Raw genomic sequence first — 12975 nt, forward strand, 5'->3', positions numbered from 1 at the left:
GTTTTTTTGACAGGGGAGATTTGTGTGCCCAATGTTTTGTTTTGTATTGGCTGATATTGGTGAACAGGAAAATTATTGATATATATTTTGGTGTTTTATAAAGCACCCTTTGTAATCAAACTGCAGCGCTGGAGACCGTAAACGTATACACAAATGAGGGCAAATATCAAGAAATTCCATATAGGGGATATCTAGGTCGCTGGCATGCATTCAGGAAGTAGGGTGACAATTCTGACATTCTTTGATAGCAACCTTCTGCAGAAGTTTGGTTTCCAGAGATATGATATGTCTGATCCTGATCTTTCTGTATTCAATGTGGTATGTGTGCACATGGTACAGGACTTTTCTGCTGAGTTTAGTCCACAGGGTAAACAGTTATCCATTGCTCTTTTTTGGTCAGTAGCATGATTTGCCACCTACGTGGCTTTCAAGTAATGTTGTGCGCCGGTTGGTGTGGTATGGGTTTGTGAAGATCTTGTTAGGTCCACATGCACCAACTTCTGTGGGGCTTTGGGACTCAGGCTGCTGCAACTTTCAGATTAGGGGCTTAGGTGCTGAGGTAGGGTCAGAGATTATATTGCTCAGCGCTCTGCTCTTGAAGAGAATCCTAAAATTTGAGTCCTTATATCCCTCAAGACCGAATCACTTCTTAACGGTTAATGGCAGAGAGCTGAGGAGGCAGTCTGTTAGCAATGGGGGAGGTATGTGATGAGAGGGAGAAGGGGGGGTAGAATGGGGCAGAAATATCAGAGAGTAGAGAAGGCAGTGTGCGAGCGAGCAATTTTCCAATTGTTTATGCACACGTTTATTGAATTATAAAATAACTTACCAATCTTAAAATAGAACAGTTTGAATATATACATGATATAAACTGATACACCAATTGCATTAGCTCCCCACGGGCAACCCCTTCACATTTATGTTAAAAATTAGATCATTTAACCCGGAGCCCACCAATAATTTTATTAATCTGGCTCCCGCAATTATGCTGGAAGTAGGTGCCAATTCACGACCATATGGGTTAGGCACTGTGCTGTTCACACAACATTGCTGGGTGGAAACCCTAATGTGCTTTGAAGGATAGGAGGGAAATAGAAATGTACACAGACAGTGCCCATTGAGCAGTGTACACATATGGCACCAGGGGGCAAAGTGCTTTAGAAAAGTATGGTAACTGTGATGCTGCGCGCAACGGAGGCGGGTGAGTGAGAGTGGGGGCTGGGTCAAAGGCATGGCTAAAAACTAAACATTCTGTAAACTATTTCATTCTTTCAACTTCCGGTACCTTCATATAAAACGATGCAAAGCTTAAATAAAGAATCAAAACGCAAGCTAAGTTTAATGCGCTACTGTACGTTATGAAATATCTATTCGTTAATGCACTGCCGAGGTCTGTGTCTGTAATCAGAGAGCCACAGAACTAAATCTTGGTTGGTGTAGTGGAGAATAAGAACTTGTATAACTTTAGTGCTATGAGGTCCCAGACTGTGACAGAAACACTGTGAAAATGTAAGTCATTTATTTAAACTTGCCGAACACATAGTATAAAACAGGATGCTACAAACTGCGCAAAAAGATTTAAGATAAAAAAAGGTGTTTCCATAATATAGATTTTGGTAACACCCAAACTATACGTAATGCAAATTCTTTTATAACAGTCCTTTGAAATCACACCCTTCGCAGCTCAGCTGGTACCTTCCTTGCAATACCACTCAAAAAGAATAAATCTGTCTCACCAGGAAATGTCAAGTGATTCTATCAATTAAAGCCATTACCCGCTTCCAAGAACCTTTTACATTTGCAAATTAACCAGTTGCTCACATTCACATTTCAGGCAAGCAGGCACCCTGGCAAGAAGGCTTGTGTAGCTGTCTGCCACACCCTCGGTTTCACAGCACAGGAGACTCCCTGCCTTACACCTCATCTAAGCATTTCAACTGTCAGAATTAACCGTCCCAGCAGGGTTGTCTTTTCACAAAAAGTAGGGGAACTGTTTTTCGTTAATTAAAAAAAGCATGAGCACGTCGTGACCTTCAGATCCCGCCCACTTCGACCTCTGAATGGCACCCTGAGAATTTCCAATACGAAGGTAAACAATTTTAATCGCATCCACTTTTCTTAAGTGCCTCACACTGACCTGCGAAACACCATTGAAACACCACTAGGGTAATACTGTCGGGTGTGAAAAGTGATGTATTTATTTTTCTTTGCAGTTTTTGAGTGTATGAACTAGGCCCAAGTGCATTAGCGCGCTTTACATCAGCACCAGATTACATCACGCAAAGTAAGATTACTTGTTTTTATTGGACACTGGGAGATTACGTGATTTTTGCCCAGAATCAGAGGATTTTAAGCCGACGCCAGGACTCAAACCTGGGTCCCGTATTACATAGTAGGAAGATGCCACATCTTCTTCTAGTAGCATCCCTTACCCAAATTAATTGGTAAAAGAGAAAATATTGACTCTCGGAAGCTTGATGTTGAACACTATTAATTTTGTAGATTAAGGGATTCGTGAATTTTAATAATTGCGTTTTCCGCTCATCAGTACTGTGTCTAGGGGTAATTGCATCAAATGACCAAGGTTCATGCAAGAACTACATTTCTACTAGATTCAACACTGTTGACAATCAATATCTTGCAATCTACATCTGGGGTCTTCTCACCAATATATGTTAGGGTCAACTTTCATATTTATTCAGAACTAGGTTTCTTAGCAGACAGGGTATTGGGGCCTCGTAAAGCACTATAGAAATGCTACAGTACACCCAGAGTCAGAGTCTTAAAACGTGAAAGCTAATTAAACTGCATTCTGTTTAATTTTAACTCCCCCTTTCCTTACTATTAGATGTTTTTTAATGTATAGTGTTTTATAGATTCACAATGTGAAGAACGGGAAAAATACTGAGAGTGGATGTGATATGAATACACCTCCCCATAGGCTTAAAACAACGACACCACTCTTCCAACCACACACCCTACATGGAGTAGCTTGCTATCCGTTCAAGTAAGCGCTTCAGCATCCGACATTGCAGCGGTAAGCGCTATATAAATAGTAACCTGTATCCTTCATGTATATTAAAATCCACCATTACTTTATTTTATTTAGAAGGCGTAAACAATCGATGCCTTGCAGGAGTACAGGAATATGCTGCCCAGTCTGAGAGTACTCTTGCATGTTCAGAGGGCATCTTTTAAATATCTGGCGCCCCGTGCCTGGAATGCCCTTCCACTGTCATTGAGAAAGAGTGAGAACTTACTGTCCTTTAGAAAAGAGCTCAAAACGTGGCTGTTCCGCCAATAATCTCCCCTCTCCGCCGGGGTTATGCTGTGCTGGGTCTGATAGCGCGGGGACACTCTGCTTGAGTAGCTGAGCGCTCAACAAAACACCAGCTAACATAACATAACATAAAGGCATGATTCTAACATCGCTGGTACTCAAGGAGCGCTGCCACCCCTGCAGTACCTTTGTTTACCACCAGATGCACAGCAGTTTAAGACCGAGTCGGGCACCATTAAAGCGCACCTGCACCTCACCACAGCCTGACCAATCGCAATAAGTTTGGTACCTGGAAATGCCCTCTCCGTACTTAAATTGAGCTGGAGGGTTGCAGTGCTAAGCACCGGCACTTAATTGTCAACACCGGAGCTTGACAGTCTGCCAGACGGTGGCACTGTCTGGCGGCTAATTTAGAGATGACCACAACAACAGTTAAGTATTAATTCAATATACATTAAAAAGGACTATTACGTGCCTTCCACGTTGCCTCCTGCCGCTCAGTTGCTGAGGCATTTGTAGTTCATCTTCCATAATGTAATTTCTGGGGAGATAGGCAGGGCCACAGGAATCATGCAGCAGCATAGCTGAGTAATTAACAGCAAGAAAATGCAAATTATGCAGCACGTTTTGTGATAGTATTACTTCATTATTTTGTAATTGGTACAAATGTTGACACTATCTAGGCAAAGGTTTTATCTCATTAATACTAGTTTGAAACATAAATAAAGCAATAAGTAACACAAAAGAAACCAGTCAACCTTTCGTTAAGGATCTCCCGCTGTGCAGCAAAAGGTGTTACAGCATTTTTAGTAACTTTTGATCTTCTTGTGCCAGAAACATAATTTTTTGTTAAAATTCTCAGATAATGCAGCAGATGAGTTATGCGGCAAGTGCAGTAAATCCATAATTATTTTAAAACCACCACAGTTACAAAATTGTATAATTACAGTGGCCCTGGCTTTAGGATACAGATAAAGGCAAACTCTTCTTAGTGGTACTGGGTTTCTTGTTTCTCTTGTATAAATTAAAGGTATTCAGGGGAGGAGGAGATTGTTTTGATTTTCCTAAACCCACAACAAGCTGTTAAGATCATTCCACATAAATGTAATGGCCTTTACCATGAGCAATACTTTTTTCTTGGAAATCTTATTATATGGCAGATTTGTTGAGGCCAGTGCCAAGGTCGCAGGCGATAAGGTGATATTAGGGAATGGCTTAAATAAACTTCAGGCAATAGATTTTTTTGGGCTATATCTTATAAACCACCGTGAAATGCTGGCGTATTTACGTACAGCATGATAACGTACAATACTACAAAAGGAGTTCATCAACCACAGTGGCATGTTTGTGTAGCGGTTAATATCTAATCTTATTGGCTAAGAGGTGTCATGCATTCAGGTAATAGAAATAGCAAACACACTCCATTATTTATCTAAGGGTTAGATACCAGCGGCTACTCCAGCTCTTGTTTTATTCTGTTGGAAAACAGACTACCCCGCACGTGGAAGGGTCCATATTTCTGTAACAAAAAGTGAGGTGGATACAGATTGGGCATTTGGGAAAATGGCAGACTGGTATTACTCTTTCTCCTTTTGTTCCAATAAAATATTGCATAAAAGTTAATTTATTTTAAAAGCTAGGAGGACATTTTATACAAGGTTGGTGTTGTAGATGAAGTATAATACTGGTAATATGTACACAAAAGGGGCTGTTAAGTGGATATTAGGGTATTTTTGTAGCTATTTCGGAAATATGAACTGCAGTCCTCTATTTGCTTTTCACAGAATACAGAACAAAGCGTGAGTTTTTTCTTTTGGTGTGAGTACACTCTTAATGGCAGTTACTACAATTTTCCTACCAATCTCAAATCCAACAGTTTATATGAAGTCCACTTCTTATGCTACAGTGTAGAGAGCTGGACGATTCACGGTTCTTCTGTTTTGCTGCTGTTCCTGAATTTTACCACCATGACCGTGATGTTGTCGGGGCAACCGCGGTAGAAGGACTGCAACACTATGCTTTTTGCTCCAAAATGAGGTTCGTCCAAGCGCTCCTTGATGAATCGCACTGCCTCCTCATTGCTGAAGGCGTCCCATAGGCCATCAGATGCCAGGATCATGAACTCCGGCTGAAGCTTGTCCAGGTCGAAGGTCAGGATATCTGGGTCAGAGATGACCACGTTCAGGTTTTTCAGCGGGTAATCGCCCAATGAACGCGACATGGCCAGGATCCCTTGAACTCGCCAAGATCCATTAAAGCTGATGAAACCACCTTAAGGGGAACAAAATAAAAGAATTACATCTCCAGTACTTAATTACTTTTCCAGATATCTGCCTTGAAACCCATTATTTGAAATCAAACGTCAAGATACATTTGGAAACAAAATATTATGCAGGAAGCCAATGCTTTTGTGGTCAATATCACAGGGTAATGAACTGCTGAGCTAGACAATAACTCTAGTTATAGGCTCGAAATTGAAATATAGTCCTCGAACCACATGTGAGGGTGCACAAGCATGGTAAAGAACAATAACTAGCAACACTGACGCGTCCCCAAGGACAACGGTACTGACAACATAGAACATGCAATGGCTGACATCTACTTCCGGTTCCCTTGCTCTCTTCCTCCCATAGTTACAGCTCTGTCCACCAACAGTGATTTGAGTGAGAAGCTTTGCCAGTAGTTATGGACTCCATTCTTTGAAATCTGATTGGCTGTTCGGTCCCACAAATTCTAAAGACCAAGCTATGGGACAATGCACTTTTAGAGAGAAAAAGACTAAAATAATAAACAACTAACCGTATTTATAATTAGTATGCATTTTATGTACAAAGCACTGAGACAATTCTAGAATGGAAACCGATAAAACATTTTCTATTGTATTTTGATATACCTTTTTTAAATAACCCTTTAAGTGGCAAGACTTTTTTTACACCAGTGCTAAAGCACTTATTTGAACTTTTAGCATGTTTGGATTTACACCCAGATATCATTTTTGGCCATGAGGTGGAGAGTAAAACGGTCACTGGCTTTCTTTTGCAGCAGTCACGAGTAATGAAAACATGTTTGAAAAACAAACTCGTTTAAAAAAAAAAAAAAGACTCCACGTTTGGTCAATGGTTTTCTTTTAAGGACACCAGAAAGAACTTTACATTTATTTTAAAAAGGTGTACTTTGAGCTTTAAAGAAAAAGTGGAGATAAACTTTATCTCGCAAGTATATCACCAGTTTTATAACGAAGGATTAATTTATAAATTCCTAATGATTTATAGTTGTGTGCATTTATTTAGCTATAAAGTTGAGGGGGAAATCAGCACATGTAACTACACAAAAAATTCGATTTCATGAACTGATCTGTTATGAACTTACATTAAATGAATACTTTGTACAGAAAATGTAAGTTAATCAAGTACAAAATTCACAATCTAGAACTGCATTCAGCAGCAGGAGTGCACAATGTGGGCTTTACCATATTACGTAGGAAATTTGTCCGGCGCAGTGCTTAATTTGTAAAACAATAAGTGCCGGGCCCAAGATTTCTCTCAGAAACCCACAGCAGGACATATAGAAGTTCATGGTGCTGAATACCAAGGCTAAATAGTCCTGACTCCACCTCAAGCCTCTTGAATCTACCGCTCCCCACTTCCTGCTTCTTTATCGCACTCTTGCAGGTACCTTTTCATCCCTGATTTCTACCTTTGCCACTGTTTTTCTGACTGTGCCGTCCTCTTCCTAACCTTCTTTTGTGTTTTTTCTCCTCTCTTGCTTTGGATCAAAGTCTGTTATAGAAAGAAAAGTGCTGGTCCTCGTAAATGAGTGTGGTGGGCCCCCACCTGCAACCACCGGCTCAAGTTAAGCACTGCATACATCACATCTTGCTGCGCGCACTGCTGCTTATTGGCCTTCGCTCCAGAACTGCCCCATCTAGTGCCCTCTTCATGCTCAACATCCTGTGCCCTCCAAAACAAATCACCCAGTTCTCTCTGTCAAGGTGCATAAGCCGGTGCTCCTCTGTGACACAATAACTGCGCCCATGAAGAATATCACCCACAGGGAGAGGCATCACCAAGGGCTCCCCCGGGATGCTCCACCAGTGCCCCCGGGGCACACCTCATTCTGATCTCACCGATGAGCACTACTGTATACTCTCCGCTACACATCACCCTGCACCCCTCTCGCATATACTTAGGTATGACAATTGATTTGTGTGCACGGATGCCTGCATGCCTGTTGGTCTGTCTGAATAGGTGCCTCTTCGTATGTCGGACTCCGGGTAACGAAGGGCACTGTGGGTGTGTTGGTCTGTAGGGATGTACGTATGCGCGTCCCTGTGCGCACCCAGGAGCGTAACACAGGCCCCGCAGCCCCCGCGGTTCGGGGGGGCCCTCACCCTCCAGGGGGCCCGTCAGCACCGCACTTCTGCTGGGGAGCACTAGATTGAGTCCGGAGGGCCCCTTCACGTACCCTGCAGGGGGCCCCCTCACGGTTCGTTACGCCACTGGGCGCACCCTACAAAATTCAAACCCAATGGTTGTGTCTATGCTGCCTAATCTCGAAATTAATTCTATTCATCTAAAGAAATAAGGAACTGTATAAGTAAATTTCAGCAGAATTGTAACCCACTAACCACTAAAGACTTTCCCTCATCAACATATCAGTGCCCAGAGAGTTGGTACGCCTTTCTGCAACTTCAGCTAACCTCAACTTCTACAAGTTAAAAGAGGATGAGGATAAAATGTATGCTAATACACAGGATGTGCTCACCAATACCACAAGGAACGAAAATGTGTCACTGAGTTGGAATGCATTCTCAAACAAGCATTAGCATACCCAATAGGTCTCGCTTTTGGGAGCTTATATGTTTTTAGGCAGAGCAATTGAGTTTGTCCATCAGGGGCGGCTCCTCCACGTGGGCGGAGAAGCGTCGCTCCACTGCTTTCTCGCAGTGCGAGAAACAGAAGGGTTTGGTTAGGGGCGGGCGGGTGGGAGGTCCTGCAGGGGAGAAGTGGCTTGTCTACTGTTGTGGGCGCTGACTGTTTGGTTGGCCAAAGATCCGACCAAACCAGTCATAGGCACACTCCCGTTTTCTCCATGAAGACTGCATGGAGAAAACGGTCTCCCCACAGCGTTGTGATTGACTTAGGGGAGGAGAGGGAGTTGCCTGCTTCCTGTGTGGCGCAGAGAGAGGAGAAGCAACACGGGACCGGAGTTAAGTTTTAATATATATATCTATATATATATATATATATATATATATATATATATATCTCAAACACAAAGGGGCTCCTGCCGAGATACTGGGACCCAATGAAGGGTGGCGTACACTCCGGTGGAGCGTGCCGGTAATCGTAATTCAAAGTCCTTTCACAAAAGTCTTACATACGCTCTCAGGAAAATGAGTCCAAACCCACAAATGCTGGAACACAGGTTTATTCCACACAACGCGTTTCACCCTGCGGCTTGATCGAGTGAACAAGCCGCAAGGTGAAACGCTTTGTGTGGAATAAACCTGTGTTCCAGCATTTGTGGGTTTGGACTCATTTTCCTGAGAGCGTATGTACGACTTTTGTGAAAGGACTTTGAATATATATATATATATATATATATATATATATATATATATCCAAAGAACTCCTACTCCGCAAAGAACAGGTAGAGGCCACACAGGGGATACCGTTGGAGGATCTTTATTTAAAATTAAACAGCGTGTGCATAATGCATTTCGGCCTGACGGCCTTCCTCAGATGCTTGCTGTGTTGCAAAGGTTAAACTCCACCCCCACTTTTCATTGTCCAGAGTCACTGCCATTGGTGGAAGTCCATTGACCAGCGGTCACAGGTTTGCCAACCCACTGTAGTTCTGCCACAACTACAGCTCCCAGAATGCTGTAGGCCTGGGTAAGTGTTGTTAGGCAGTGGCTGAATTAAATTCACCCCCATCGATATAGGGTATTGTGCTGGAACAGTGCCGGGTGTTGTAATCACGAGTCTTTCCAAGGAAATAATCGCCGGTCCTCCTCTGGTCCCCTTTAACGTTCCAGCCTCGTCGCAAGTGTGCCGGCTGGACCTTGGAACGGAGTTGCAGTGAACCCGTCTCCATGTCAATGACAAGCTGCAACGTGCAGAGGTCCAGTGTACAGGCGTATGCTTCGGGGCGAGCCGGAGTCAGTTTCAATACCTTGAACCAAACAATTGCTGCACGCAGCGGATACCAGTGAAGCTCCGGCCTCTTGACGGAACGGGACCTCCCACGCGCCTCTGGCCGGCGCGAAAACATCCAAATAACTCCTACTCCGCAAAGAACAGGTAGAGGCCACACAGGGGATACCGTTGGAGGATCTTTAATTAAAATTAAACAGCGTGTGCATAATGCATTTCGGCCTGACGGCCTTCCTCAGATGCTTGCTGTGTTGCAAAGGTTAAACTCCACCCCCACTTTTCATTGTCCAGAGTCACTGCCATTGGTGGAAGTCCATTGACCAGCGCTCACATGTTTGCCAACCCACTGTAGTTCTGCCACAACTACAGCTCCCAGAATGCTGTAGGCCTGGGTAAGTGTTGTTAGGCAGTGGCTGAATTAAATTCACCCCCATCGATATAGGGTATTGTGCTGGAACAGTGCCGGGTGTTGTAATCACGAGTCTTTCCAAGGAAATAATCGCCGGTCCTCCTCTGGTCCCCTTTAACGTTCCAGCCTCGTCGCAAGTGTGCCGGCTGGACCTTGGAACGGAGTTGCAGTGAACCCGTCTCCATGTCAATGACAAGCTGCAACGTGCAGAGGTCCAGTGTACAGGCGTATGCTTCGGGGCGAGCCGGAGTCAGTTTCAATACCTTGAACCAAACAATTGCTGCACGCAGCGGATACCAGTGAAGCTCCGGCCTCTTGACGGAACGGGACCTTTTGTGAAAGGAATATATATATATATATATATATATATATATATATATATATATTCACGCTCCAAGGTTGTCCACCATGTGAGTAGCACGCGAGCAGCAGCTTTATTTATGTGTAGGTGAGGACGGGGATCCGCTTGTAGACGCCGCTCCGTAATGGATCTGCCCGACGCGTTTCGAAGCGTATATATATATATATATATATATATATATATATATATATATATATATATATATATATATATATATATATCCACTCCAAACACCTCCGCTTTGGGGAGCCCCCGACCCTTCAGGGCGGCCTCTGAAAACCGGGCACGGAGATTCCCAGCAAAATTCCAAATCATGAAACAGCAAAGAAGAGGCCCATTTCAGTTTCAGAAAGCATTTAATCTGGCAGAAGGCACATGAGTCCTGTTTCCCAACTAGTTTCGGCGTGTGACGCCTTGGTCACGGGCAGGAAATGTCATTCAAAATGCTAGTGCCTACAATTTATTGGCGCGTGAAAGGTCACCTGACTGATTCAATCATCACACTTCCAGAATGCACCATAACAGGTAAGTCTATATTGGAAAGTTCCTTATTTTCGCTGTTGGTGAAAATACACTGTTCAGCACATTGATGCATTCGAAGAAAATACAAAATGTTCATCCAAGTGGTAATCGTGCAGGATTCCTGATAAAAAGCAAAATGCTGAAATAACGTGCTGCTTCAATTCAATGCCTCTGTCTCTGAACGATTGGAAGGGGGAATCATCCCCCACCCAAATCCCTTCCAGCGCTGCCGTTCGGTTTCCACAATGGCATTACCTCAGTAGGTCTGGCGGCAGTGTGTGGGTCATGCTCCCTCCATTAAATCAACTCCAAACACCTCCGTTTTGGGGAGCCCCCGACCCTTCAGGGCGTCCTCTGAAAACCGGGCACGGATGTATATATATTTTAAACCCCGGCCCCTCCTCTCGCGACCCCTTTCCCACCCGCGAGTCATGCCGGCCGCGACTGTTGCCAATGTCTTAAAACTATATTGTAGAGCAGCGTGAGTAATGTGCAGCATGCTGAAAAGTAATAACAAAAAAGTGTTATAAGCATTTTTGTTACCTTCATATAACCAATAAGACATTGTCTAGGCGAGACATAAAAAATGAAGTGCTGCGTGTTTTTCCAACGCCGAAGTACGGGTTTCCAGAAAAGTCTGCTCAGGCCCAAAAGAGTCAGTTGGTAGCTGGGCTTCCAACATATGTAAGTGGAGGGGGTGACATATGCATGCTGCAAGGACTAAGTGAACGAGACTGACAGGCCAAAGCAACACCTTGTCTTGAGAGTTTGGTATTGAATAAACATGCAAATCTACATAGTAACACATTAAAATGAGAATGGGGCAGAGAATGAAAGCATAACAGCTGTTACCTGGAAAAAAGGGGTGGGTATAAAGTGACAATGCAGACAAAATATAGAAGGCAAACAGCAAGACCGGGCATAGGGAAGAGAATAAGAAAGTGGAGGAACGAGGTAGAGCGAGGAAAGAGGAAAGTAAGGAAAAAAATGAAAAAGTAAAATAAGGGTAGGTGAGAAGAGCACTGCGGAAATATAGAAGTTGGAGCGTGAAGGGAGAGAAAATGCAAGTGGGATGAGAGAGTGTAGACCTCAAGGGAGGGAGCTGGAAGTGCAGAGAGAAGAGAGATGTGCAGAGAGATGGGCAGAGAATAGAGGCAGAAGGTCCGGGGTTACAGGCAGAGGGACGGGAGAAACAAAGAACAGGGTATTGAGAAAGTAGGCACGAGAAGACAAAAGAACAGGTGGGATTATGCAATTCTGCAGAGTTTTTTTGCATAATTATGGATTTGCCGCACTTGCCACATAATCTATCAGTTGCTACATAATTTGCAGATTTTAATCAAAGAATTCTTCTAGCGCAAACAGAACAAACTTTACTACAAATGCAGCAACATGGGCTGTTGCGTAGTGGAAGGCTCTTCCAAAAGGTTGACTGGTCACCTTTCCGAGGTTTATTGCTGTATTTGAATGTTAAATTCCAGTCCTTCACACTTCATCATCAGCCACACCGCTAAGCTCTGTGCATCCCATAACACAGTAACTGCATCTGTGATCGGTGAAATGGAAAGTCTTCCCACATAGGATAAGGCCAACCCCTTTCTAATTATGCACCCTATATAGCACAGGAGGGAAACGTCCTTTAGGACGAAGCCAGAATCATGCTGTGCCTTCACAGAGCCGGCAACAGAACAAACGCGTCTTTAGGACACATTTGTTCTGCACGCAAGTCATTATAACGACTTGCTTTAGCGGGGTGCAATGGTGGAGTGGTGTTGGAATTAAAGTCCAACACCTTCCCTACTCTCGTGCCGACTGGAGCGGGTATATTACATTAAAATATTCCAATATCCAGCACCCCCCCCCGAAACAACCATTACAACGCAGTCATTACAACGAACTACATTTATAACACAGTCATTACAACGCAACAGCCTTTACATCGCATGCCATTACAATGCAGCCATTACAACACGTCACTACAACGCATGCCATTACAACGCATGTCACTACAATGCATGCCATTACAGCGCATCATAAGGTAAGTAATGTGGAATGGTAATCCAACACTTACCCTACTGTTGCACTCACTGAAGAGGGAATAGTAATTTTAACCCCTACACTATCCAACACTTGCCCTACTGTTGCACTCACTGGAGTGGGCATAGTAATTTTTACCCCTACACTATCCAACACTTACGCTACTGTTGCTCTAAAAGTATTATGCATTGTAATGAAATGCATTGTA

At 43.6% G+C, this 12975-nt stretch overlaps 1 protein-coding gene across 1 annotated transcript in view; it reads right to left on the reverse strand.

Annotated features, from left to right (window-relative positions):
• Nucleotides 1-1502: 1502 nt before the first annotated feature.
• Nucleotides 1503-12975, reverse strand: part of PPM1L (protein phosphatase, Mg2+/Mn2+ dependent 1L) — a 643346-nt gene continuing 631873 nt past the window's right edge. The window contains exon 4 of the mRNA XM_078667889.1: nt 1503-5551. Within this exon, the coding sequence (XP_078524015.1) occupies nt 5205-5551 (347 nt within the window). The 3' untranslated portion in view covers nt 1503-5204. The remainder of the gene's footprint in view (nt 5552-12975) is intronic.

The sequence above is a fragment of the Lissotriton helveticus genome, chromosome 11, assembly GCF_964261635.1.
Source record: "Lissotriton helveticus chromosome 11, aLisHel1.1, whole genome shotgun sequence".
Classification (NCBI taxonomy): domain Eukaryota; kingdom Metazoa; phylum Chordata; class Amphibia; order Caudata; family Salamandridae; genus Lissotriton; species Lissotriton helveticus.